This window comes from Buteo buteo, chromosome Z (genome assembly GCF_964188355.1).
Source record: "Buteo buteo chromosome Z, bButBut1.hap1.1, whole genome shotgun sequence".
NCBI lineage: Eukaryota > Metazoa > Chordata > Aves > Accipitriformes > Accipitridae > Buteo > Buteo buteo.
In genome coordinates this window covers 57,827,406-57,855,009 of record NC_134204.1, presented here as the reverse complement: position 1 = coordinate 57,855,009, position 27,604 = coordinate 57,827,406, and the positions used below count along the sequence as shown (strand labels likewise).

General features: G+C 45.2%; 2 protein-coding genes across 5 annotated transcripts; one reads left to right on the top strand and one right to left on the bottom strand.

Moving 5' to 3' along the window:
• Positions 1–689: 689 nt before the first annotated feature.
• On the top strand, positions 690–14,856 carry TRIM14 (tripartite motif containing 14). 4 transcript variants are annotated; one of them, XM_075020966.1, is made up of 6 exons: positions 690–1,064; positions 5,584–5,679; positions 6,653–6,820; positions 8,270–8,432; positions 9,685–9,777; positions 14,005–14,856. In XM_075020966.1, the coding sequence occupies exons 1-6, from the start codon at positions 879–881 to the stop codon at positions 14,538–14,540; spliced, it is 1,242 nt and encodes a 413-aa protein (XP_074877067.1). In that variant the 5' UTR covers positions 690–878; the 3' UTR covers positions 14,541–14,856. The 4 variants fall into 4 exon arrangements, with proteins under 4 accessions (XP_074877067.1, XP_074877066.1, XP_074877065.1 ...); XM_075020965.1 differs by having other exon boundaries at positions 6,587–6,820; XM_075020964.1 differs by having other exon boundaries at positions 690–1,166.
• On the bottom strand, positions 13,385–25,849 carry NANS (N-acetylneuraminate synthase). The gene is made up of 6 exons (XM_075020967.1): positions 25,693–25,849; positions 24,281–24,496; positions 20,256–20,355; positions 19,846–20,000; positions 18,519–18,785; positions 13,385–17,398 (listed from the first exon to the last, which is right to left on the bottom strand). The coding sequence occupies exons 1-6, from the start codon at positions 25,822–25,824 to the stop codon at positions 17,189–17,191; spliced, it is 1,080 nt and encodes a 359-aa protein (XP_074877068.1). The 5' UTR covers positions 25,825–25,849; the 3' UTR covers positions 13,385–17,188.
• Between the last annotated feature and the right edge of the window lie 1,755 nt (positions 25,850–27,604).

Here is a 27,604-nt window from a genome sequence, read left to right as displayed (position 1 = left end):
CTCCCCATCCCACAGCGGGGGGGGGAAGGGGGTGAGTGAGCGGCTGCATGGTTCTTAGTTAAACCACGACACATATCCTCATGTATTAATACATATACTGACTGACTCGCCAACTTTCCACCAAAATTCTCGTTTAAAATATTTTCCTATTTTTTCACATTTCCTTTTTTTTTTTTTTTTTGGTCAATATTCTGGATCGCTTCTATTCACGGAAAGAAACCAGCACATAAAATAAACCCTTATGAATGTGGTTGAATGTAGCTCAGAGTTTTGGTCAAAGAAGGTAAGTATACAAACTTTGCAAGACTGTGAACATTTTCTTTCTATTTCTATGAATGAGACATTACACAGGACGTCTAATTGAAAAATGGCGAAAAAACCATAGCCGGAAGCCAAGTTTTTCCGGTTTTGGATTGGCGTAGGTGTTTTGCTCGGCTACAAATCTGAGGGCACTCCTCACCGACGCAGCTGAAATCCCACAAAACTGTCAAACTTGTGCCTACTCAGGCACCAGGCAGAGGCGGCTGCCCGCCGGTGCACCTCCCACGGCGGCGCCCCTCCGCCCCCCACGCGCACCAGCACCCCGGCGCAGTTCTCGCCAGCATTTGCTGCCCGGCACCGACCGCTGAGCCGGGGCTCAGCCCGCCGCTCCGGCGGGGGGGTGACGCGGGACGGCCCCGCCCCGCCCCGCTCCGCTCCGCCGCCCTCTCGGGCGGGCACGAGGCAGGGCGAGGCCGCCGGCCGCGGGCGGCAGCTCCCGTGCGCACCCGCGGACGATACGCCTCCCGCCGCCCCACGCGCAGGCACCGCTCGCCGGGCGAAGCGCGGCGGCCGCGCCCGCCTGCCCGGCCAAGCTCCCGTCCGGCGCCGCGGCCGCCATGGCGCAGGGGCTGCCGTGGGCCTCGGTCCCGGAGGGGGCGCGGGCGTGCGGCGTCCACGCGGGGCGGCCGCTGGAGCTGTTCTGCGAGGACTGTGAGCGCTGCGTCTGCGCCCTCTGCCCGGTCCTGGGCCCGCACCGCGGACACCGCGCCTGCCTCCTGCCCCACGCCGTCCGCCAGAAGAAGGTGAGCGCCGCGGACGGGCGCCGGGCGATGTCCCCGGGGCCTGCCTGGCCCGCGCCTCCTGCGGAGCCCCTGCGTCTCCGGGGCTGCCGAGCTTCGCTGCAGGTTCGCCGCGGCGGGGACTTTTTCTGCGAGACGGGCTCCAGGGGAGCGCGGGGACGGGACTGGGGTATAACCGGGAGCTGGGGCGGCCACGGGGCGCGGAGCTGCAGCAAAGATACTCCTGATTTGGTTGTATTTCCTCATTTCTGGGACTGGAGCAGCTAGGTTTTCTTTGGCCAGGGTGAGATGGTGGCAGCTGTGAGTATTAGTGCAGTGGGCAGCAGTAGGCTGAGTATCTTCAGCCTTTGGCCTTTCTTTGCTTGCCTTACAAACAGCTTGTGGAGCTCAGGTTTTGTCACATCAATTTTGTAGGCCATACTGACTGGAAGAACAAAGTTTCTGTACTTGGACAAGTGCTTTGTGAATCCCATATGGACAGGGGTCAGCGTGCTGTCACTGCACGGGGATGTAGTTTGTGCATGAAGGGGAGAGAGTTATCCAGTCACACCCCAAGTGCACACATAACAGGAGTGTAAATCAAGGGACAGTGGGGAGGTGACATTGACTGTCAGGTCACATGCAGCAGCATTTGCTCCTCAGACCTTGTGTGGGGTATCAGAGGAGATTGGTTGCCCAGGGGGACTTGTTTTCATTGCCAGGCTGGAAGTACCTTTGACAGAAACATGGATGCCACTGGGGGAGTGGAAAGGCCATTTCTGTTTATCCCCTTCCTCTGTTGCTGTAGCTTGCTAGACCACACTGACTCCTGTCCTGGTTTCGGCTGGAATAATTTTCTTTCTAGGAGCTGGTATAATATTTTGGGTTCAGTATGAGAAGAACGTTGATAACACACTGATGTATTTAGTTGTTTCTAAGTAGTGTTTATACCAAGTCAGGGATTTTTCAGCTTCTCATGCCCAGCCAGCAAGAAGGCTGGAGGGGCACAAGTTGGGAGGGGACACAGCCAGGACAGCTGGCCCAAACTGGCCAATGGGGTATTCCATACCATGTGATGTCATGCCCAGTATATAAACTGGGGGGAGTGGGGCTAAGGGGCAGATTGCTGCTTGGAACTGACTGGCCATCAGTTGGTGAGTAATTGCATTGTGCATTACTTGTTTTATATATTCCAATATTCCAATTATTTTATTATTGTTGTTATTATCATTACTAGTTTCTTCCTTTCTGTTCTGTTAAACTGTCTTTGTCTCAACCCATGAGTTTTACTTTTTTTTTCTGATTTTCTCCCTCATCCCACTGGGGGGGGTGTGAGTGTGTGGCGGTGTGGTGCTTAGTTGCTGGTTGGGATTAAACCACAACAGTCCTCATGCAGAGAGCATGTTCTCTGACAGCTCCTTAGGGCTGGGGAGCAGGGGTTGTTGTGGGTTAATCCCAGTAGGCAGCTAAGCACCATGCAGCTGCCTGCTCACTCCCCCTCCCTTGCCCAGTAGGACAGGGGAAGAGGAAAGGAAGGCTAAAACCAAGAAAACTCATGGCTGAGATGAAAATAGTATAATAAGCGAAGGAGAAGTGGAAGAAGAGAGGAAGAGAACAAAACAAAACAAGTGATGCAAAGGCTCACCACCTCCTATGGGTAGCGCAGTGCCCAGCCAGTTCCTGAGCAAAAGATGGCTAACCCACCTAAATCCCCTCTTCTCCGTTTTGTTGCTGAGCATGATGTTGTATGGTATGGACTATCTCTTTGGTTAGTTTGGGTCATCTGCCTGCTTGTGTCCTCTCCCAACATCTTGTGCACTTGCAGTATAGTCACATCTATAACGCAGCACGATATGAGCTACTAAGAGGAAAATTAGCTCTGTCCCAGCCACAACTAGCACAGGGGTTCTTCCCTAAGTGTTTTTTATTCATCCTAATTTAGCTGTCCATTGAGCAGCCCCAGGAGGCTTTGCAAGCTTGCCCTGTACTTCCTGCTTGTGCTTTGTTTTACTCCAGAGAGCCTGCCAGAAGGCTTGCTGAGGCCTGCATGCTGTGGTGCTAAGCTTGGGAGGTGTAAGAAGTAGTAACACAGAGGTTTGATGTTCAGGAGGTTTTATTTTTTCCACCTCAATTTCAGAGAGGTCCTTCCCACTTCTTCTCTGGTATTTTGCAGCAGTGTTACTAGGAAGTTTCCTAGTTACCACTAGGATTGTGAGCAGATGCACAGGTCATGCTAAATTCCTCTGGTGTTTTATTGCACTTCATGTGAGAGGGCAGTACACTAGGCCTCAAGCAAACAGCAGCACAGAGGAAAGACCATTGAAGATGTCAGGGCAACTCAGAGCACTGTTCTGGCCTGCTGGTGTGCTTTCATCCAAAGTATCCCGCTTGCAGCTGGGAACTCACTACAGTGTTTGCATTCCCTTCATGACACTGGGGCAATGTGTGGATGCAGGTGGTGTGCTGTGGCAACCTGATTTGAGCCAGGGTAGAATGCATGAAGCGACAAGTTTTGGTGGTTCCCTGGGGGTCAGTTGGACACAGGGGAGCAGATGCTGTTGATAACCAGTTATTTGTCTCTGTGCCAAAACAGGAAGTGAGCAGGGTAGGAACTTGGGTCCCCGTGTGACACTGTCCCTAGGGGATTCTTTGCTGACATCTACTGGCTTAAGTGATTTTGTTTGCTAGGAGCAGTTTTTCTGTGCAGCCCTTGTGATGTGACATCAGCCCGGCAGCATGCGAGAATCTTTCTCAGGGCTTTTAGGAGATCCTATCTGTGGATGCTAAGAAGAGACGAGAACCATTGTGTGAGGTCCATGAGGTCCATCAGCTCGTTCATCCCTGGATCTAAGGTTGTATAAAATCATCTGGAAGGACGCTCCCTGTGCTCCTGAATGTGGGACATAGGATCAGCATGCTGTGCACTTGATATGTGTCCTGTGAGCCTGACTGGAGCTAGGAGTCTCATCTCTCAGAAATCCTTGCTGTTATAGTGTTTTCACTCAAGTGAGTTGGGGCATCCAGACAATCCCTAAGGGAATGTTTTTGGAGTTGATTCTTCAGGGTGAATGACATGGGTTGCCTGCCAGTATTACAGACACAGTGTCTCCACTGCTAAGAAGCAGCTCTTTAGTTTATCTCTGTAAAGAAAGTAATGTTTAACCAGAAATGCTTTGAGTTGGCATCCAGTATTTGCATATGTTCACCATTGTGAGGGAGTAAGTGCCTGAGGTGGTGTGTTCTACTAGCAGGGAAGGAAGACTGGGTTTTGCTCTGTGGTCTTTGTCAGTCTTTGAGAAAAGGAATGAGGTCTAGGCTGCAAAGTAAATTGAGGAAGGCTGATACCTAGTAGAACTCCTGAATCTTCAAGTGGTGCAGAACTCTTTTGGTCTTTCAGGGACAAGACTGGAAAATTGTGGCTGGAATGGACAGCGTAACATGACTATCTTGCTCCATGCAAGAACATTTATCTGCTTGCATGGATGTGCCTGTGCCAAGGGACTTCCAGGTGCAGAGTCTCTAGCTTTTGCTGGGAGCCCATTTTCTTCTGTCTCTGTCATAATCAAATGAAAAATTGCATGTGTTTTCAAAGGAGGCAAATGTCAAAAATGCAAACTGTTGCCCATGAAGCAACACTTATGCTCAGTCAACCCTGCAGAGTTTAAATGCCATGCTGACCTGGGGATGTTGCAGTGAGCTGGTGCATATGCATGCAGGTACTCTTGACTGGGTCTCAGCTGCAGAACAGGACACTGGTAACAGCTACAGCTCTGGCGCTAGCTTACCTGTTTTTTACTGAGAGGCTCTGTTATAACACTAGTGCACTGAGAGCATGGGCCAGCATTGCTTGGATCTTTCATGGTACTAATGAAATAAATGCATGACCAAGTGCATCAAGACTGTTAATTCAGCTGGACAGGGGACAGCTGATTTCAGAGGGCTGCGGGTGAGAAACTGTGGGGCTAGACACAGCAGAACATTAACTGTGCTGTGCTGCTCAGTGCATCTCAGGGCACGCCACAAGTATCACAGATACTATGATTAGTAGCCAAGCTGATAGTATTTGTTGTTGCAGGCATTTAGTCTACAGCATCACTGTAGTGATGGTGGGGTATTTCTGATGGGTCTTTTGTACACTGGCAAGCATTTTGACTCTAGGCGGAACCTCCCATTGATCTTCTGAATCAAAAGTACTTGGTTAGCTGCCCTTCAGCTGCTAAATGCATGAGCATGTAGTCTTGAAATGCACAGTGCCATAGATGTAAAGATGAAAAGGTTTTTTTCACCATAGGTTTGCCTGTTCCTTATAAAGGTGGTACTAATTTGCACAGCTCTCCGAGTCTTACCAGTATAACCACCAGGAGCAGGTGCAGGTGAAATGCTGAAATCCTTACATTTCATCACTACTGGCCTTAATAAGCCTCATAAACTGAGTGTTTCAGTGACATACTCCCCTATATGGAAAGCAAGCGGGATACTGAATTCTGGCTTTTACAGATGTTGTTATGAAACAGTGTTTTATTTTGGTTTTGTTGCTGTATAGGAACTCATGGCATTGTGTTTGAAGGATCTAGAAGAGAGAAAAGAGCAAGAAGCTGGCAACAGAAGGAGCATAGAGCAGGCCGCTAATGATCTGAAGGTAAAGTGTGGTTTGCTTCTCCACTGGATGGTCATTTTCCAGGGAGAGACATTTTGCTTTCTCTGTTGCTCAAAGAGCCTGGTAGCTCCTCTGCAGCTTCAAAGACCCAGGCAGCTACTGCTTCTCAGGAAAAGAGTGTATTCCCTGTATCCATCACAACATATTACTGTCAAAGGGACAGAAGAAGGAAGAGTCTCCAAAGGCCTGGCCCTCACTCTCAGATCAGCCAAACATCTCTGGGAGAACAATGTTGAAATTTTTGTGCAGAGGAGTAGTAAATAGCCCCAGCTGCATGTGTTATTCTGGCTTCACTGATGTATATTGTATTGCACTGAACTGCATTATTGAACAGTCTGACTTCAGAGTTAAATAAACAAAAGAACAGTTCTACTGATTCTGTCTTAAGAATGGGAATGTGTGCTAAGCTCTACCTCATTTATAGAGCAGGAAACAGTGCATCTCTAAGCATCTCTGTTACAGAAACGTTAGTAAGAGCTGGAGGTAGAGGTTTGGGACATTGCGGTTTGATGTCACTTCATTTTGGAGGCTTTCTTTTTCTAGCAGTTCCCTGTCCCTAGCTTGCTTTAAAAGGGGGCAAAGTGTTGCTACCGAAGGACCAGGTCTGCTGGTTGTAGTAGTTGGTACCTGACCCTGTTACACTCCAGCTGAAAACAATGTTTTCTATATAAATAGGCATGTTGGAATCTGCTCTCAAGCTTTTCCACCCAGGATATCAGTAGGTAAATCCTGGCTGCACTTCCCTTAAGGGGTGAACACTCATTTCTCAAGAGGTGCAGCAAATCAGTAAAATTCAACCAAAATGTAATGTTGAAAGCCTGGGAGAGAAATGCCTGAAATGTTTATGGTCTGTTGAGTATGGGGGGACACTCTTCTGCTTCATTTATAGGCACATGCCATTATGAGCAAAAGGCAGCTGTCAGACAATATGACTGAGCTCCTGTTGCTACTTCAGGAAGAGGAGAGTCTGGCAAAAAACTTCATTGATGAAAAGACTCAACAAGCTGTGGAAGCACATGATAAGCAGTTGGAGTCCTGTCGAGAAAAGCTTGCAGCCCTGGAGACCTTCTCGTGTCGAATCAGACAAATACAACAGCACAGTGATCCTGTGAAGTTTCTGGAGGTGGTATTTTATGGTCTCTTTCAACCTCTTATCCTTCTAGTCCCTGGTAAACTGCTCTAGTGATCACCTCAGTAGATCTTTCTGTATGTAAGCAGCATCTTTCTCACTGATTTTTAATCTTCTTTTTGTTGGTATTTTGGTGGACCAGTTTGGTTCCTGATTTTTGAGCTGTTAGGTGTTCTTGCATTGATTTCAGGTCTGTATGAAATTCATGTTAATTTTAAGCATATAGGAAACAGAGTTATACGTGTCTCTTAATCTTGAAGACAAATGCTGTATCAGGTCTTTCCTTGTGCAGTGTAATATGAAGGTCTGAGAAAAGGCAGCCCTCTTGGGAACCTAAGGAGGAAGGCTAAATTGTCTCATTTCTTTAATTGCAAGAGATCCTAATCACCCTGAGCAACAGCCATCATTTTACTGTGGGAGCAGCTCGGAACACCTGGCATTTGTTTTCAAGAGTGAACTGTTAGAATTTGTTGTGCTGCATGTTTGCCAAGCCTTTGAAGAACTAGTTTTACAAGATGAGGTTGGAGGATGGCCTTGTGTATGCCTGGGAAGATGTGGCTGAAGACAGTCATGAGTATGTGTATGGAATGTTTTTATCTTTAACTGTTCTGAGGACTGGCAAACATCCCGGCTGAGCCAGATACGTGCTCCTGTGTTAGTAGTATTGGCTGTATGCCATTAGTTCTTTCTAGATCTTTGCTGAAACATATGTAACTTTGATCCTTCAGTGAAATAAACGGAATCTTGTACAGATAGCTTGAGCGCTTAATTCAGTCGCGGCGGGGAGGCAGTGTTTTTGGTTTTGTGTACAGATAAATGTCAGCTTCTCTTTCCTAATGGTCTTCTTCACTTTCCTTGGGAAGGGTGTGTTGCCATATGCTTATGTCCTGACACAAGTCAAAGGATGCCATTCTTCACGGGAAGGCATTTTTACGTCCTTGCAACTTAGCAGACTTGAGAGTCTTCGTTGTTGTGAGTGATATGGCCCTGGCACTCCGCTGTGTGTGCTAGCAACATACCTCCACGTGGGAAGCTGCTCCTCATGGTTTTGGAAGCGATTTTTTATGGGGAATGTTGGATTTTATTCTTTAGATTGCTTTTAAAACTTAGTGGTTTAATTTTCCCATTGTTGGTATTCCCCACAAAGGGTTCTAGCCAGGTTAAACTCATCCCCATCTTGCGAGTGTCCTGGTAGACCCTGTTTTAACAATGACTGTTGGGTTCTCCGTCTCAAGAGTAGCCCCTTACTCCACTGACAGGAGGATCTAATGGGCTGGCTAATGAGCTACTAGGGAGGCTGAACACAGCAAGGTTTGTCTATTGTGGCCCATGTTTACCTAGTGATGGAGCTGTCCTTGCTCTGTGGTGTGGGGGAGCTGGGAGGGAAGAGTCCATTTGTGTCACTGTCTCTACTAATTGGAGAATTTGGCTTTCTGCCCTCAGAAGTACACAGAAATCAAGAAGGAAATGCAGGAGCCTAGGCGCCTGTTAGAACAATGGCATCCAATACCTCTCTCGTTTGAGCACATCCTTAACCATTATAAGCACTTTGTGACAGCTCTTCAGTCCTTTCTACAGAAACCACTAGAAGCCCGGCTTAAAGAAGGTACCTGGGAGAGTGCTGTGAATTTTGCTTTCTCCTGCTCTCCTTTTAAATAAAGTGTGGTCTGTAAGAAAGAGCAGGACTTTTTACCAAATCAGCTGAAGACATCAGCAGCTTTTCAGGCATGGGTACTGTTCTCTGACAGCATTGGTGTAATGTTGCTATAGCAGTGGTGATTTAAGAATGTAAGAGGTTTCTCTTTCAACTCTGAAGATGGCCTTTTGTGCCTTAAAGTTTGTCTGATGCTTTCTTCCAGCTCTATCAGTTACTTCAATGCAGCTTACTTCTTCCTGCAGAGCTTACCTTGCTTATATCCCTAGACTATCACACCTACATGACATAGGTGTTCTCTTCTTTCAGTCACTGTTGGGTGTAAGTGCTCTGGCAGGACATCTGGCAGGCATGGAACATCAGGTACCTGTAAAATTGGAAAGCTTTTTCTAGTTGATGTACCTGGTGATATTTCTGTCTCAGGCAGTCTGAAAAATTATCTTTTTTGCTACTTTAAAGGTGGGTCAATGTGTTCTGCTTAGAGCTCCTTTTGTCTTTGAGCTGGTATTTCATCCTTAAGTGACCTCTGGCATGATTAAGGCAAGGAGTTTCCCAATGGGATGCAAAGTCACAAACCCAAATAACCATGGGGAAACCCTGCAACTTGTTGAGTTACAGGTGAGCAGGGCAATACCAGCTGTCACATTCCACCCAGCTACCTTTTAATAATCCCTTTTCTGAGAGTTGCCACCAAGAACAGTATAGCAGGGTGCTGGGGAAAATGGTCAGACCAGATCTGAAAGGCCACTGCAGGATGTGTGGAGGATTGCTACAGTACAGTGCAGGTGCTTTGTAGCTAGCATCTGCAGTTGTCTTTAGCTGCCTGACTCTGTTCCCCTCTATCAGAGGCGTGCTTTTTGAGGAATGGGAGGTGCTTACTTGGGGTTATGCTCAATTGTGTGGTTCTTTGGCAACACCGGGATCCAGCATCTCCAGCTACCCAAAGAGCTTAGGGTTGAAAGCTTACAGAGTGAGTAGCCCTTCCCCAGCAAAAGTAACACAGTTTGTCCCCTAAAGTTGGAAAGTGGAGAGTGACAGTATGACCTTCCCCAGGACATGGGTGGAATTCACACCAAAGAGGCAAAGCTTGAATACCCTGGTCCAGCAAAATTGCCCATGGTGTTCTATTTTTAAAATCTTGATAGTACAGCCATGTTCTTCTACTGGCAGACTCCCTAAAGTGTTAATTTTCATCTCTGCCCAGATGTTTTCAGTAGCCTGAATGCCACTGCAAAGAAGGAGCCTGGAACGGTGTTGAAAACCATGTCTCCTGTTGATCGGTTGCTTTTCTTAAAACGTAAGTATGGTTGAACAAAAGTTAGAAGCACTCTGAACACTTATGGCTCAGTCACTGAAACAGTCAATGAGTGTGTGGTGCCACTATCTTAAAACGGTATCTTAAAGGGGTTCTGATGTTTACAGTGTTTGTGAGGAACAAGTGCTCTGCACTGCCTGAAAGTCATTACCCTTTTCTGTAGCTCAGATTGGGAAAGAAATCTTTACTTTCTGTCTGTGAAATCTTGATCCTTTGTTTTTATTCAGAACTGCCAGTGTGTCAATCAGCTAGTAGCTAATTTAGTTTTTGAAGACTTTTCTATTCTCCAGATCATTGTGGTCTGTCTTTAATTATGTCCATCATGTAATACGTTAAAGGTAAATCTACAGATGATCCTTTCCTCTGGTGTTGGTATGAAAAATGTCCAGTCAATTGTTCCATCTCTCTGATGGGAAGCTAATGGACATTTCATGTGGCCTGCAGCAGATGAGGACTGTAGCTGTTTTTAATCTCAAAGCTGTAACATTCCCTATTACCATGGTACCTAGTGGCAAAAGCCTGTTGTAAGAGGAGGTCTGTTTTCCGGCCTGGATCCAGCCCAGTGGAGGCCATGACTGTGACCAAGTGGACACTTCGACTTCTGGCTGTTACTCAGTAAGGAGGGCAAGGGCCAGCACTCTGCTGGTAGAGTGGGTTACATACTGTCCCTGCACCTATGGGGTGGTGTGTTGAGATGGGTGTTTTTCAGTGTTATTACTTTGTCTTGTTTCTGTGCTCTCCTGAGTGAGCTTTTAAGTCCAAACACTGCAACATTTTCATTCCAAACACTTATCTCAATTGGAGATGAGCAAACAGGTGTTGCACTTGGAAAAGCAGCAGGTGTTAAGAAATCAGGAACCTAATGAGCAGTCTGTCTTCTTGGCTGTGATGTTATGGGTCTTTTGCCACTTGGCATCATTTCTGTGCTGCAGGATCCAGACTAAGTCAGTCACTTTGTAACCAGAACCTGTTAAGGTGCTAGGACAGCCAGTCTGTGCCACTGAGCACTTGCTACTAAGAGAGCACTGCAGCAGTATTTGGCTGGCAGTGAACTAGGCTCCTGAGTTTCATGAATGCCATTCTGTATGTCCTTCAGGCTGCCTCTTGATGGATTCATGGAGAAAGCACTGTATTTGCTTCACTTGTGACCAGTCACTTCAAGGGCTGAAAAGACAATTTCTCAACTCTGTTGAAGCTAAATATGACAAACCACCTCATTAAGAAAGATGTGCAGCTGCTCATAGGCCAGTGAATTGACAAACCTTGGTCATAAATATTAGGACTTGAAGTTACTTAAAATTTTCATCACTTGGGAGAACTGGAAGAATTGCAGTCCTCCAATAATCCAAACAATTCTACCTGTTTTGCATTATTTTTCTAGTCAAATTCACAATTATGCTTCCAAACATTAGCACCTGAAATCAGTTTGGTGTTTGGGGTTTTGCTGCTTTTTTAAAGCAATGGAGGTATTTCCATTTGCTTCAGATTTAGTAGTTATGTGTTTTATGAAAATCTAGGTTTTTCAGATAAATTTGACTGACAGACATCACTACTTACTTGCACAGCTTTTCAAGTGGTTACTGGAAAAAGCAGACAGTGAAGCCAGGCCTTTTAAATCCTCTCTACTTTAGATGTCTTTTGGTCTTAGTGTCACCTGTGTTCTGTACAAACTTAGCATCCCCATTGTGTACTACTTTCTTTTCTGAAACATTACACACAAGTATAAAGTGCAAGTCTTTGTTGCAATTAACTGTGCTGTGAATGGACCCTCACTTAATGTGAGATGTCTGTTTCTTTGTGGACATTGTAATAGGCCACAGTGCTGGTGGTCTTTTCACAGCTAACTGTAGGAAACCTTACTTAGCCTTCCCTGCTCATGGCAGGAAATCATGGGAGAGTAACAGAGGACCAACAGAGAATGGAGTGATTTATGCATTGCTCTGATGGCAGAGGGGAGGATTCCAGCCTGAATGAAAACAGCTTCTGGGCTTTAGACTATCGAATATGCCAACTAAACCAGGTTAGACTTACTTGATTTATGGGAGAGGGCGCTCTGTGAGAACATAGGAGAGGAAATAGCAACAAAGTCAAACGAGCAACAGATTAATGCAGTGGCAAAGACAGATTTCTCTCATACAGTAACCTGCTGTATAATTACCTTTCATTTCTAAATTCAGCACTGAAGAGCAAGGAAAATACTGAAGTTCTTGTTTCAATGGGTCTGTTGCCCCGTTTTGTGTTCAGTTAGTACTATGCTGCCTGTGAAAGACTGTAATCTGAGATCACAGGTCCAAACGTACTTCAGATATGCAACACCGCAGAGAAACCAAAGCAGTATGGATTTTAAAATATTATAAACATGTATTTCCCTAACTTTCATTTTAAAAGTTTAATTACTCTGAAAAGCAGCTTCAGGATATTAAATGTATTTGCCACGTGGCATTTAAAACATTGAAGCTTCAAAGTTTATCTAGACGAAGATTAAAATTACATTCGGTCAAAAAACCCAGCTATGAACTGAGTGAAATATGACTCAGTTTTTATTGCAAATATTGCTAGATGTATTGTATACTTTGTTTTCTTCACTTACAAGAAAAAATAGATGTGCTCATTCTTTGGAATAGTTTTAAGATACAAACTAAGTTTACATCTTAGCGCCAGTGCTTTCTGAAGTACTCTTAATTCATGACAATGTTCCTTTAGGTACCCAACTCTGACACTGTTTTTGTCAGGCTTGACAGGAAGAGTGAAGGGGATTGTTTAAGGATGTCAGATTCTGTTTTCAAAGGGAGTATCTTGGTTATTTATAGAACAGGAAATCAGAAAACACATGCTAACACAGTAAATTATTGATATACAGTATATTATGAGAACTTTTCTGAGACATGCACCAGTTTAATGTTGTAGGACAGTATATTCAGAGAAGAATCTAATCTTAAAAACCTTGTAGCTTTTTGACCTGTCCTGTGTCATTTCAAACTTGTTTAATTTGATTATAGGGTTTTTTTTTTCCTCTGGCTTTGTGATTTCCAGTCCTGTGACAGCTGCTTCTTGCTAAAACAACTCTTAAGCTGCTGCTGAATAAGACAGTGATTTCTAGGGTGTAGTTTCAGACTGTCATTTTTCTTTTCTAAATGTCAGGTTAGGTGAACTGCTATAAATCCTCTGGGAGCTGGTAAGCTGTTCCTTTGCAGTGTACATGATGCTGCTGCCCAGAGCTGTGGTGCCTCTGTGAGAAACACTCCAGTGCATCTTCAAATGTGATTTCAGTGGAATGGGACCTCGCAACCCAAGAGCCCGCTCCACTGCTCTCTAAAATCCTTAAGCTGTAATCCCACCAGAAGTTTCCAACTATTCCACATGAAGCAGAAGCTCTCAGTGTTTGTTCCCTACCTAGCTGTATTCATCTTCTGATTTGTGAACCACGCATATACTCTTACATACTTGTCTTTTACTGACCTGCTTTAAAACCTATGCAACATTAAAGCATCAGTGCATATAAATAGTGCCATGCTTTTGTACCGATCCAATATCGGGGAGGGTTCTTAAATGATCCCAAGAGCGAGATTAAGACACAGACGAGGTCAGATGCCATACAACCCTACAAGTTTTATTTCCTATAACAACTGATAATAGTGACAGGACAGAGGGAAGAAGAAAGGAAAAAGAGACAGTCCTAAGCAAGAAAACGGGAGAGATGCAGCAAGACTAGTTACCACCACCACAAAGCCAGCAACGTCCCATTGGCTCCATCTTGGTGCAGGTGATGGGGGTCCAAGTTCGAGGTTCCAGCAGACAGACGATGACAAAGTCCCAGTTCCAAGTGCTGATTTTCAATCCCTTGCAGTTCCTTTCAGTTCCTTTTTCCAGTCCCTTTCAGTTCCTTTTTTGAGGGAGGAGTATGCAGTTTTTCCAAAGAGTCCAGCCATTTCCACAGAGACTGCTAGCTTCAGGTGGATATGGTGGTTTCTTCAGGGCTTTCAGTGCCTACTCCCCCACAGCAACAGGATGCTGAGGCTAACAAATGGTCAGCAATGTTGAGACAAATATAGTCGAACACAGTCTCTTACAGCTTTCTATTAAAAATTTTCAGGTTTTTCCTTGCAAAACTGCAGGTTCCAAGACACTGCCAGCTGTGAGCTCCTTTGCAGGTTTTTTATAACTTGGTCATGATAAATCTACTAAGTATTCTTATGGTTTTGATTGCAGATGCAAGATCACCAGCTTGGGAATATGACAGCCTTCACCCAAGGCTGAAATTGTCTGGTGACCGTCTTGTAGTAAGCTGTAACTGGAGGAAGATATTTTACCCTTGTGGTCCCCAGAGATTTGATAAATTATGGCAAGTGCTAAGCAGAGATGCATTCCTCTCTGGGAGCCATTACTGGGAAGTTGACCTGCTTCATGCTGGAAAAGGATGGTGGATTGGTGCAGCCTACCCTTCCATTGGCAGGAAAGGAGACTCTGAAACCTGTCGACTGGGCTGGAATAGAGCATCTTGGTGCCTTAAGAAATTTGATCTTGAATACTGGGCATTTCACAAGGGGGAGAGAATCCCCATCCTGGTAGAAGATGATCCCGATCGCATTGGCCTTTTTCTGGATTATGAAGCAGGAATCCTTTCATTCTACAATGTTACTGATGGCATGGCTCATTTGCACACCTTCCGCTGCAAGTTCACAGAACCAGTTTACCCAGCTGTGAGGCTCTGGGAAGGGTCCATTGGAATGTGCAAACTAACATAATGAGGCAAAATAAAGCCTACTATTTCATGCTTTTTCTATGAAAGCCACTTTAGCAATGATCTACATGAATTAATCTCTGTCATGTGAAAGCTATAACTGTGATGCTTGTAGAAGATAACAGTTAAGTTCAAGAAAACCAACTGTAATTTCTAATGTATATGCTCTTTTTAATGAGGGAAGCTGATCTGGCTTTTATAAATCATGTCAATGTACCACCTAAAATGCCATATATAATATTTTTTGTACTTTTTTCAACTTGTGAAATGGAAAAAGTCTGGTTGAAAGAAGCATATTACAATTCAGATTTGAACCTGGATATTGGCATCTTTTTTCATGAACTCCCTCAGCTCACCTGGCTGGAGAGGCTGCAATTGTGACAGTAATAGGTTTAGTTTGGTCCAAGCTTCAAATTCATATATTGCATATTATCATAGTCAAAAAGGTCAGATTTGGATAATAAATGCACTAAGTGAACTAGCTCATACTTAAGTATCATCTCAGAAAAATCGAAGACTGCCGCTGACTATTGGAAAGGTCCCTTCAACAAAGCTGAAGTAAAAGCTTCTGTAGCCACACTTAATAGCCATTAGCTGGTCTTACTTCTGACAGAGACTCTGAACTGGGCTTCTGCGTGGCCCTATTCTTCCCACACAGAGTGGAAGCATAAGAAACAGTTGTGTGCTACCCCAAAAGAAGATGAAATGCCTGGAGGACCCACAGGTGCAATAAAAATATGAGGTCAGTGGGGGACTTGTGCTTAATTTATTTTTGTGTCCCATTTGCAAAGGTTCTTTAAGTGCAACTGGATAAAGGTATGCTCACATAAAACTAGGAGAGACAGCTTGCAAGTTTCTGTACAGGGATAACTTATTTTTTTCCCCCACTACCTTAATTAAAGTCCTGGAAATTTTTGGAGCCTATATTTACAGCAGCCTCTAGGACTAGCCTGGCTGGAGTGAAGAACCACTGCTACTTGAAACAGGTCAGGTAATCTTACATTGTTCAAATACTAAAGGCCCTGCAATCATCACTGGTGCTGGCAAAGGCAAGGTCTGACCATAGGCTTAAACACAGAAATAACAGCTTGTTTTATAAGCTAAATTTATTTTTCAAATTTGAAATAAAAAAAAAATCTTTTAACAGTTAAGTAGTTTTTTAATGTAAGGCAAGCGTACTGCATCAGTCAGAGCTCATATATGGTCAAGCACATGATTCAAAGAATCTCTGCTTCCCAGTTGAAGATACAAATAGTTTCCATAGAATTGCAGAATGGTAAACATTTTGGAACTAAACAGCGCACAGGTACAGAAATACCACCACCAAATTCAAGATACTTCACCAACTCATGACCAAGAGGTAGCAAGTTCCAAATAACCATCACTAGTATGTCACTGCACCACAGAAAAATGCAGATCAGTAACACCAAAGCAGTTCTGTGCTCACCAAGCTAGTTGAGGGATATCTGGTTTTGCAGCTGCTGCCACACAGCTCCTTCCTGGACAAAGGGAAGAACAGCAGACTGATAGGAGTGGGATTGCATTTCTTACTTGACAATCGAGAAGCTGTGGTGCAAGAGCGGAGCACACAAGATGAGCACTGACCATCATACTGAAACATAGTGATGTGATCTAGACAAGCAGCCAGCCTCAGCTGCCTCAAACACTAGTGTCAGGGGGGAAAAAACTCATCCCAATGTATTTGCTTGTTAGTACAGGAAGAAAGCTGCTGAATCTTCACCAGCATTTGGCTTCCTACCTAAGAAGTTGCCCCCAGGTACAAATACAGGTATCTTAAATGCACTCCAGAACTGATTTAAGATCCCAGGCTTCACTCAGCTCACAACAGATGCTTTTGACATTTTTTTGAAGCATAGGTTAAGTTTACTTCCACTGATCCATCTCAGATCTACTTTCACCCCTTAATCTGTCTGGCTTGCCCTCTTGCCTTTCAGTTCACAAAAAGGCTCCTTCTCTTGTCCTTTAAATGGGACCTTTCTACATACCCAATTTGCTTCCTTTCTTGGTACTGTCTCTTGAGAACCGAGCTTTCTCAAGGAGCTCATTTTCCCCACAGCGCAGATTCTGCAACCCACTGCTTTATCTTGAGACTTCTTATCTTAAGGATTTAATCTTGAGAAAAATCCATCAGGTTGCATGTGTAGTTTTCTGTTCAGTGTATGTAAACTTTGACTTATCTGCATTCAACTCCAACTAGCATCCTGTTATCACAGGAGTGAGGAAAACAGCAGAAAAGAGAGGAACATCAAAAGATACAGGGTTAGAACAATTCAAAGTGTAGACAAAATTATTGTGATTTACTGTATTCTTACCAGAAAAGGGAAGCTGGAAAGCAGCTGACTGTGGTCTTAGATTGGGCAAAACTCCAAATTAATCTAGGTTAAGTGGAATGGAGAAAGAAGGAGCATGGTATTTTCTAGACACAATGCTATACAGTTTCTAATAGAATTGCTCTTCATAATTTATATCCACTTGCTTCAGAAACTTCCTGCTAATGAGAACCTGAAAACCTAACTTGCTTGGATCCTCATAATCACACCCCTTTCTTCTAAACTACCATGCCGCTATACTTAAGTATGTTGTGTAGAAGTGCAGTACTATATCATGAAATATGGAATGGAGTGCTTCAGTTTAGCACTTCACGTTTTTGACATGATTTTCCACTGCTTGCTCAGTGATGGTTTCATCTTCTTCGATATTTTTTTTAACCTTCTGGCCCACCAGATCAAAGATGGCTTCTGGGGGAAATCCCTTAGGCTCTCCCACCTTCACTGTCAGCATGTCAAGTGTCAGTACTGCACCTTCAGGAATTGTCACTTTTGCCACAACAGACTTGCCCAGCTACAGAGGAGAAATTAAAAAAAAGTTTAAATCAAACACATTCCTAGGTTTAGTATGCCAAAAATGGCTAAAAATAGTCTGCAGTTACTTGGGAACAGGTCATGTGGAACTCCCCTCCCCATTATTTCTTATTCCAAATGAAGGCTGAATTAGTGTGGAAACCCTTCATTGTAACTAGGCTGCTGTGAACATCCAGATCCTTTCTGAAATTGGATAATGGCTCACTGGAATTTTTCAGAATCAGAATGGAGGTAATCTGATTAGACTGACTAGTGTCCTAGCTTAGTGTAAAAGCAGCTCATATACAGTCAGAGAGATCTATTATTCCTGTTACTATTACTGAGTGCTTTGTACTTGGCACTGGTGAGACCGCACCTTGAATGCTGTGTTCAGTTTTGGGCCCTTCACTACAGGAAAGACATTGAGGTGTTGGAGCATGTCCAAAGAAGAGCAATGAAGCTGGTGGAGGGTCTAGAGAACAAGTCCTACGAGGAGCAGCTGAGGGAACTGAGGTTGTTTAGTCTGGAGAAAAGGGAGGCTCAGGGGAGACCTTACTGCTCTCTACCTCAAGGAGGTTGTAGCAAGGTGGGTGTCTGTCTCTTCTCCCATGTAACAAGTGATAGGACAAAAGGAAATAGCCTCAAGTTGTGCTAGGGGAGGTTTAGATCAGATATTAAGAAAAATTTCTTCACTGAAAAGGGTTATGAAGTGCTGCAACAGGCTGCCCAGGGTAGTGGTTGAGTCACTAGCCCTGCAGGTATTTAAAAGACATGTAGATGTGTTGCTTAGGGACGTGGTTTAGTGGTGGACTTGGCAGGGTTAGGTTAATGGTTGGACTCTATGATCTTAAGGGTCTTTTCCAACCTAAATGATTCTGGGATTCCACTCAACTTAGTTAATGCCAGAAATAGCAGTTTATAGAAAACGACAGGTCTACACTGTGGTTACAGTGGACTAAGCATAAACACTGCATGCTGCTACTTAGCAGCATAAATTTTTGAGTGCAGAGGCAGAAACACTGCTGCAATAAACAATTACCAAGCTATTTTTCTGAATGTAGAGTTATTAGCTATGGGTCTAAACGAGTTTCAGCTGTACATGAATCAAAAGCAGAAGTTACCTTTTCATTGCAAGCCATTTCACAGGGCAAGAGTTGTTTGACTGGAGAACCCATTGCTTTTTCCACAGTACGGATGGCTTTCACTAACTCCGCCAGTTCATTTGGCTCCAGGGATGCTTGGTGGTCACTTCCTTTCCATGTTTTGTCAAGAGTCACATGGCGTTCCACTACTTTAGCACCCATAGCAACAGCTGCCACTGAAATGGCTATGCCAGTTTCATGCCCCGAATAGCCAATGGGGATATCAGGAAAAGCTGACTGATATGCCTTGAATCATGAGAAAGTTGGTCTGAATTACCAAGGTAGCAATTTCAAACATAAAGCAAATTTAACAGTGATATTTGCAATAAAAACCATGGACAATTAGTGTGCCACAAAACAAGCAGTTGGTTATGCTGAGAATGGATTTTTTTTTATGGTCAACAAGTCACACTGCTTTATCAACTGTTATGTTCTAAGAATTTCATTTGGATTATCAATACTGACAAGGAAAAGGAGGTACGTTCAATTCTACAACTTCTCTTAATCCTTTTCCTTTTAATTCATTTGTACTCTTCAAGGTCTTCAAAGCCTGCACCACTGTAAGTTACAGTAATAGAGTAGTGCTCTATTTTCATCCAAGAATCCAGTGGACTGGTTAAACTTAACCTGTATCCAAAGCAAATTTCTTCAACCCCATACTTAAAATCTGAAGCAATCCTTTCAGCCATACATAGGGGACAGTCACACAATCCTAAAGGCAATTAAATGCAGCCATGTCCCACTCTACTAAAAATAACATACTACATGTGCATAAAGCTAGGCAAGTGCTTGAACACTAACCAATTTGAGGAACTTTTCTTGCATTGTTGTTAGGCATATCCAAGTAGTATTTTCAGCAAAAGAAACTATACAAGGGCCTAATCCATTTTCTTCATTGCTCTGATACTCATATGAAGCATTTTTCACAAAAGTTTCTGATCTAGCCCCTATTTAGAATTATGTTCTCAATTCCGTGCACCTTCTTAATGGTAACAGTCTACATAATTTTTCTTTGCACTACAAAGCACAGGGTTAATCTGTTAACCACGTGTCCTATTTTCCTCTGTTTAATTGTGAACACTCCAGTACTATGCTTTATCATATCCCTCAAAGCTGAGTTCTGCTAAAAGAGGATCCAATGGGTATTTGTACTTCAACACTTGCCAGAATTAGAGGAACATGATTCATCTTCTAACTTCTCAGAAGCAAATTCCAGCATGCCTAAGATCTGGAAATACATCTCAAGAAAAGCGCATAGCCCTTCTCTGGTACCCTACCCGTGGCACACTCTGGGTTATTCACTGACCGATATAACACGGAGATTGACATCCTCTGGCTGAAGCGGGTATGCACTGGTGCATTGCAGGAAGCAAAAGTTTGGATTGATGGGCTTCACGATCTGATAAACCTTATGCATTGTGTTCATCGACTGCATCCCACTGGAAATCACCATTGGGCGACCTAACCATTAGAAAACATGCACATGTTTTGTCCTAAGTTGGTAAGAAAGCTACACCAGATTAAGTTCTTGAAGTAAATTAATTCAGTTAAACTAGAAAAGGAAGCTGGGTGAACATTTTTCTTCCAAGTCTAAGGGTGATTTTCTTCTAAAGGTACTTTAGATTTTTTTCCAGAATCAACTGCAGGAGAGATCTAAAAACTGATCTACTGAGACACAGTGATGTTTACCAAGATGGCTTGAAAGAAAATGCTTACCTTTCTTTGCAGTCTTTTCCAAATATGGAAAATTGTTTGTGTCTCCTGATCCTACTTTGAAAAATGGAACATCCAGTTCATGTAGGAATTCTACAGCCATCTACAAGGAAGAGAAATCACTGCATTTTAACACACCACTTCAGCTGGATCAAAGATAAAGACCTACCATGCTGGGAAATAAACAACCCTTCAAAGCAAAACCAAAGCTTAATTAAATAGATCCTATCTATCTATCTATCTCTATACCTCTCCCCAAAACACACTTCTTCTGAAATAACATTTACTATTCTGAGGATATTAGTTTCTGACTTCCTGTTGTGGTTTAACCCCAGCCAGCAACTAAGCACCACGCAGCCGCTCACTCACTCCCCCCCACCCCCCCCAGTAGGATGGGGAAGAAAATCAGGAAAAGAAGCAAAACTTGTGGGTTGAGATAAGAACGGTTTAATAGGACAGAAAAGAAGAAACTAATAATGATAATGGTAACACTAATAAAATGACAACAGCAATAATAAAAGGATTGGAATGTACAAATGATGTGCAGTGCAATTACTCACCACCTGCCGATAGATGTCCAGTTAGTCCCCGAGCGGCAATTGCCCCCGCCACCACTCTCCCCATTTCATATACTAGATGTGGCATCACATGGTATGGAATACCCTGTTGGCCACTTTGGGTCAGCTGCCCTGGCTGTGTCCTGTGCCAACTTCTTGTGCCCCTCCAGCTTTCTCGCTGGCTGGGCATGAGAAGCCGAAAAAGCCTTGACTTTAGTCTAAACACTACTGAGCAACAACTGAAAGCATCAGTGTTATCAACATTCTTCTCATACTGAACTCAAAACATAGCACTGTACCAGCTAGTAGGAATACAGTTAACTCTATCCCAGCTGTAACTATGACACTTCCCTCCAGGTGAAGTATTATTGAGGTGCCTTCTTTTGTATTTCTACTACAAAACCAGATTTTCCACAGGTTTTTGACTGGGATCCCTGTCTCAAGGCAGTCTCTTTGGTCTCCCAGCCATAGCTGGTCAAGCCAGCTGTAGGTACAGCTGCTTAATACAGGTCAGCTCCACTGCTCCTCTAACTTCAAGATGAGTTTGTGGGCCACAGCATTCTTGGGGGTTTTTTGGCACTACCAGAGAGAGCAACTACCTGTAGATGGAGCTTACCTGTTGAAGAAGAAATATACTGCAGGCATGCAGGCAGTCTTCCTGCCACATACTTCCTGCAGGTCAGAAATACTAAACCACAGACAGGGTGTTTAGAACTACAGGTAGTTTTCCTGAATAGATCTGTCACTCTGAAAAATTGTATATTGAATAAACACCTGAAAAAAAGTAAGTGCCTAAAAAGGGAAATCCAAAATGCATTTGCTTCTAGAAGAGATACTAGAAAATAAATATAAAATATGCCAAAGAAAAGACTATAAAACAGCTTATTCAAATATTAATTATACTCTGCTGCCTTCTAAAAATATGTGTGCTATATTGAAGAGAATTGAGGAATTATTGGGGGCTCCATGAAAATCAATATTGCATCAGTAAGTGGCCTTTTAAAAATTAGTACTTTTAAGGAAGAAAATCCCAAACCTATCGCAGGCAAGAGCTATTCACATTCACATCCAGGGGAAACAACGAAATAGTTAGCTAACTTCGTCCCCCTTCAACCACCCACAAACACTTCTTCAGCTAATTCCCTGCTGCAGTCAAATTTACTTGGTGCCAGCAAGAGAGTGCTAACGTCCAGAAGAGAATCGCATCTTTTCGGTCTAATTTTTTTACCATAATTATAGCGCAGATTCAATTTCTTGTACCTAGGATGCGTAACATCTTTTTAATATAGTTTATTCACTAAGATGCATTGTGCACAAAGACAATGAATACACTATATTAAAAAGCCACAGATCTAATCTGAGGAGATTGCACAAAATGAAATATGACAGATAGACCTCATATCTAAGGCCACTCTTCATTAGGTTAATATCTCTTGAAAACTGGCAGCTTTTCTGTAAGAGATTCAAGGAACAGGAAATAATCTCAAATAATAGGGATGACGTTAAAGGGAGTGGTTCAGTGGGATCCTGTCTTATGTCCAGTACATACTGGAACAGAGTAGATAAAGGAGTTACTCATACATAGCCTTTACATTTACTTCACTAATTTCCTCATACAGTTAAACACACAATTTAACCTCTTCGACACAGCTGGAGTTCCAGAGATTATGTTCAATTTACAGACGTTAATGTAGTCTCGAGGAATCATTACATCAATTTATGCAATGTTTGCCCTAAGTTCCAAACCATGTCTTGCAGAATGCCACCAGAAATCCTAGGAGCTATGTAATGTAATTACTGTTCAAAAAAGAAGGCACAAATATGTATCGGTACTGTTAATTAGCTGCTGAGGCCAAACACAAAGGAGCACAGTATCTTGAGAAAAAGAGGGTGCCCAGAGGTGGAAAGTGTTCTTAGTTGCTGCATATGAAAGGTGTTCTGCACAACATCAAACAGAATGTGGGCTTTTTTCCCCCCAAAGGTATATGGGCCTTTAAGATCCCAGATATAGAAGTCCAAGACTACTGGATTTAATTATTCTTTTATTAAAGGAGTAGGTGTTGTTCAGCAGGTCTCCTAGATATGAAGATAACAATAAAAGAAATGTCACAGCACCCTCTTTTCACAGATCTGAGTCCATGGCATCAGGCTATTGCAATACATGCAAAACACCTTTTTGTCTATCAGACATCTGAAGTAATTTTTTATGGTATTTGGTGCTTGTACTATCTCAGCTGGGGCACAGCAATTCAAGGATTTTGGTCAATAGGACAGTAAGTTGATAGAAGCAGTGAGAATGGCCAGAGGACTAGAAAATACAGCATAAAAAGGTTGAAGGAATTGAAATTGCTTAGGCCAGAGAATACAAAACAGAAAAGAGAAGTGATAATGGTGTTCAAATACACAGAGAGGAGATACAAGAAAAGTATGAACTTTTATGTCAGATGAGGCAGGACAAAAAATTACGAGAAAGGAGATTAAGCTGATACATCAGGAATTCTCTCTGGTGGTAAGGAGAGTGAGGCACTGAACAGATCACCTTAAAACATTAAATAAATCCCATTCTTGTCCCATCCTCGATAAGGCTACTTGCAGAAAGACAGGGACATTGCTGTGCTTGCCTTATGCAAGAGTGGTTAGCTTAATTCAGGAGGGTCTCTTTCAGTTTGGTTCTCTGTATTTTCTAGGCCACAAAGAAAAGTAAAACAAACTGTAATCTCTGATCTATATTGAAGTTTAACTGTTACCCAGTTTTCCAGCTTACACATTTCAACTGTGCGTTGCATTTGTTAATACTGTAACTAACATCATTTGAGGTAGGCAACATGCAAGAGTTAAAGTACACCTCTTAAGGGGGAACAGCAGCAGATGAGCATCATGGACTTTACAAGCTGGTGACTGACTGTTCAAGAGCCCACTGACAAAAATCAGTAAACGCTTCAGGAGTAACAGGGCAAGGTGGTGACCCTCTCCTTGAGATTAGTAAAAGAAAAAGGAATATAAGCATTTCTGCTGCTTAGAAACATCAGCAGAGGTCTAGTAAACAGCAGAAAGGAAAAAAAGAGGGAAATAATAGGGATTAAGTTGAGAAAGGAATCTGGTTTACAACATAGGCAAGTTTGAAATGCTTGGAGCCAATATACCAGACAACACCAGATAGTGGCCAGATTGCAGTCTTGATCTACACTCTCAAAGCCGTGATTGTTCATGGAGTTCAACTGAGGCTCTGTCTCCAATGTGATTTACTGTGCATAAATACCTCAGCATACATGGCAGATCTTCCAAAATGTTCAGCCATCTACTCAACCATTGCAGATGCACAAGTGAAGTGGCAGAAGTATAGTTACTCTAGTTTCCTCATTTAGAAATTCAACATCCACATATTCTTACATAAAGAGCTATCACGCCTAAGTAATAATCAATAGACACAACAGCTGGACTCTGCTTGTCATTCCACTATGACTTACATACCTCATCCATGCCAGAAGCTGTGAAGAAAATTCCAATCTCCTCTGCGTATTTCTTTAGGTCTCTATATTGGTCATGACTGAACTCCAGGTGGCGCTTGTGCTCCCCATAGGTCTTTCCCCAGGAGTGTTCAGAGGTATAGGGCCTTTCTAAGGCTTTCTTGTTGAATTTGTACTCCAGTTCACTCTTCTGGAACTTAGCACAGTCTGCTCCGCAGTCCTACAAAACAAGCTGGTACGCACTGAGTGGAAGTGCAAGTGAAACTGCACTCATCCTTAGTTGGAACACAAGGATTGTGCAATTAATGTGCTCATTTGCAGTGGAGTTTCACATTATCATCATAGCAATCACAGGAATGGTACAAACACAGAGTGACAGATGACCTGCACACACGAGCCCTTTTCTTTCAAAATGCCTGTATACTTAGTAGAGCAGCAGTCTAGAAAGAAATTGTACTAAAACTACAAAACTGAACTGCCACTTGCTATGCATGCCACTTATTGGAAGAGTCAATTTCTGTGGTGTTTTCCAAGCTCAGCTGTTACATGACAATTTTACATGAAAACAAGTGACAGGATTATGTAGAACAAGGAGTATGAATCTGAAATTTGTATGAAGCGACACAAATGATGAAGTTAAACTCACACTACTCTATTTTGCACTTTTACCGCAGTCATGGGTCTGAACGCATTATGCCCTGACTTCTCCTTTAGCAATGATACACCATTTTCTAACTATGTTAGGAATAGTATATCTAATATTTACAATACCAAATTTTAAAACAGCTTAGCTGTCTTACTGGATTACCTCAAAAAGTATTACCTCAAAAAACCATAACGCAATCAAACTGGAGGCTCATCAGAGAGTTACTTGGTTCTTCCCAAATTCACAGTTAGCTTATGACTCACGGACCGCTGTAAGCCCTCGGAGACGACATAATCTGCCCGTGTTTGTCTGTGTCCACGGCACGTGCGTGTGCCGTGAACGAGGCAGGGGCTTCCTAAAAGCAAACACGATGAGATCCTAGGCTGCCAGCCACGGACTGAGGGCTACAACGCCAGCACCCGCTTTGCTGGCCCTCGCCACGACTGTCTCCTTGCAGCTACTTTATTTTAAAAATTCCTCCTGTAAACCACTCTACTCCTCCCACGCGGTGCCACCGCCCGGAGACGATGCTCCCCGACCGGAGCGCCTCCCGGCTTTCCCGGGCCCCGCCGGTGCCCCGGGCGTCCCGCTCACGCGCACCGCACTGCCCGCCTCACCCGAGCGAGCGGGCGGGCCTGCCCACCCGGCGGAGAAGGAAGCGCCGAGGGGAGACGGGGCAGCCCCGCCCGCCGTGGCGCCGCGCCAGCCCGGCCGCGCTCCCGCCTCCCCGGCCACCCCGCCCTCCGGGGGCAGAGCGGCCCCGCGCGCACCTTGGCCATGCGGATCATACGCTTGGCGGTGGCCAGGTCGCCCTGGTGGTTCTGCCCGATCTCCGCGATGATGAAGCACGGCTGCTCGCCGCCCACGCGGCGCCCGGGGCACAGCTCGAACTCCCGCGACATGATGGCTGCCGCACCGCCGCCCGCGCGCGACTGCGCCGGCGCTCCGCAACCCCGGCGGCGCCACCGCCTAGGCCTGCGGCGGGCAGCCAATCCGCGCTGCGGCTTTGGCGGGGCCGCGCTCCGCCGCCGTCCCCATTGGGCAGCTCCCGCGAGGCGGGCGGGGCGGCGGCGCTCCTGCCTGCGGGGCCGCCAGGTGGCGGCGGGCGGGCGGGCGGCGGCGGTGCTGCAGGGGAGGCCGCGGCGGGGCGGCCCCGGCTCGGCCCGGCCCGGCCCGGCCCGGCGGCTGCGTGGCACTGTCCGCGCGCGCGGGAGCCGGGAGGGCAGCGGGCCGAGGGGAGCGCTCGAGGCCGACGGGCCGTCTGGCCCCCGGCCTGATTTTCCCTGGGGGCCTCGGGACCGCGTCCCTCTTCTGGCGAGAGCGAGTCCGGCACCTCTGCGGCGGCGGCGGCGGCGCTCGGCGGGGGCCAGGCCGGCGGGTCCCTGTGCCCGGGGGTGACGGGGGTTTCCAGCGCCGCGCCGGTGACAGGCGGCCGCCGGCGGCTCGCTGCCGCGCCAGGAAGCGGCCGGCCGTGGACCTGCCTCGGGCAGGGCCTGCTAGAGATCCCTTGGTCCCGAAGCGTCTGCATGAACATTTCCAGCCTTCTCAAAGAAGCGTTTTCTGCGGTGGCAGAACGCAGTTTACCAGGCAGCACAAACCAACTCCGGGCCCCCTACCTAAGAGACCCTTGATAATCATGGATACAGAGAGGATTTACAGGAAAGACTTGGTTTAGGCAAAACTTTTCAATGATACACCAAAATAAACCATAAAGCATGCAGCAGTGTGTTTGGGTCAGGACATGGGTGGCATACATTATGGCCCGCTTACACATCAGGCACCTATCGGATCTTCACAAAGCCCCACTCAGGTCAACATGGACAGAAAACTCTGTGCCCAGATACTGGTGTTTCATTCACTTAATAGCTTCAAATAGATCGGCAGAAACCAAGTTTGACCTTACACCTAGCCACATGGTTGCAAAAATTCCTGGAAATTATTCAGTATACCTGTTTTGGATTGGGGGGTGAGGAGTAATGGGGGAGGAGGCCGCAGGGGTGGCTGCTGTGAGAAGCTGCTAGAAGATTCCCCAGCTCCAAGTCGGACCCAACTCTGGCCAAGGTCGAGCCCATCAGTGACGGTGGCAGCGCCTCTGGGAGAACAGATTTAAGAGGGGGAACTTGCAGCAGAGAGGGGAGTGGGATGTGAGAGAAACCCCTCTGCAGACAGCAAGGTCAGTGAAGAAGGAGAGGGAGGAGGTGTGCTGAAGGAGGGGATGCCCCTACAGCCCATGGTGAGACAGCAGGCTGTCCCCCCCTAGCCCATGGAGGTGAGTGGGGGAGCAGATGCCCACCTGCAGCCCATGGAGGAGCCCACGCTGGAGCAGGTGGCTGCTCCCAAAGATGGCTGTGACTCCATGGGAAAGCCCGCACTGGAGCAGTCTGTGCCTGAAGGACTGCAGCCCACAGAAAGAACCCTAGAACACTGGAGCAGTTTGTGAAGAACTGCAGCCTGTGGAAAGCACCAATGTTGGAGAAGTTCATGGAGGACTGTCTCCCGTGGGAGCAAGGGAAGAGTGAGGAGTCCTTCCCCTGAGGAGGAAGGAGCAGCAGAGACAATGTGTGATGAACTGACCCCAACCCCCATTCCCTGTCCCTCTGCACCGCTGCAAGGGGAGGAGGTGGAGAAAAGCAGGAGTGGAGTTGAGCCTGGGAAGGAGGGAGGGGTGGAGGGAAGATGTTT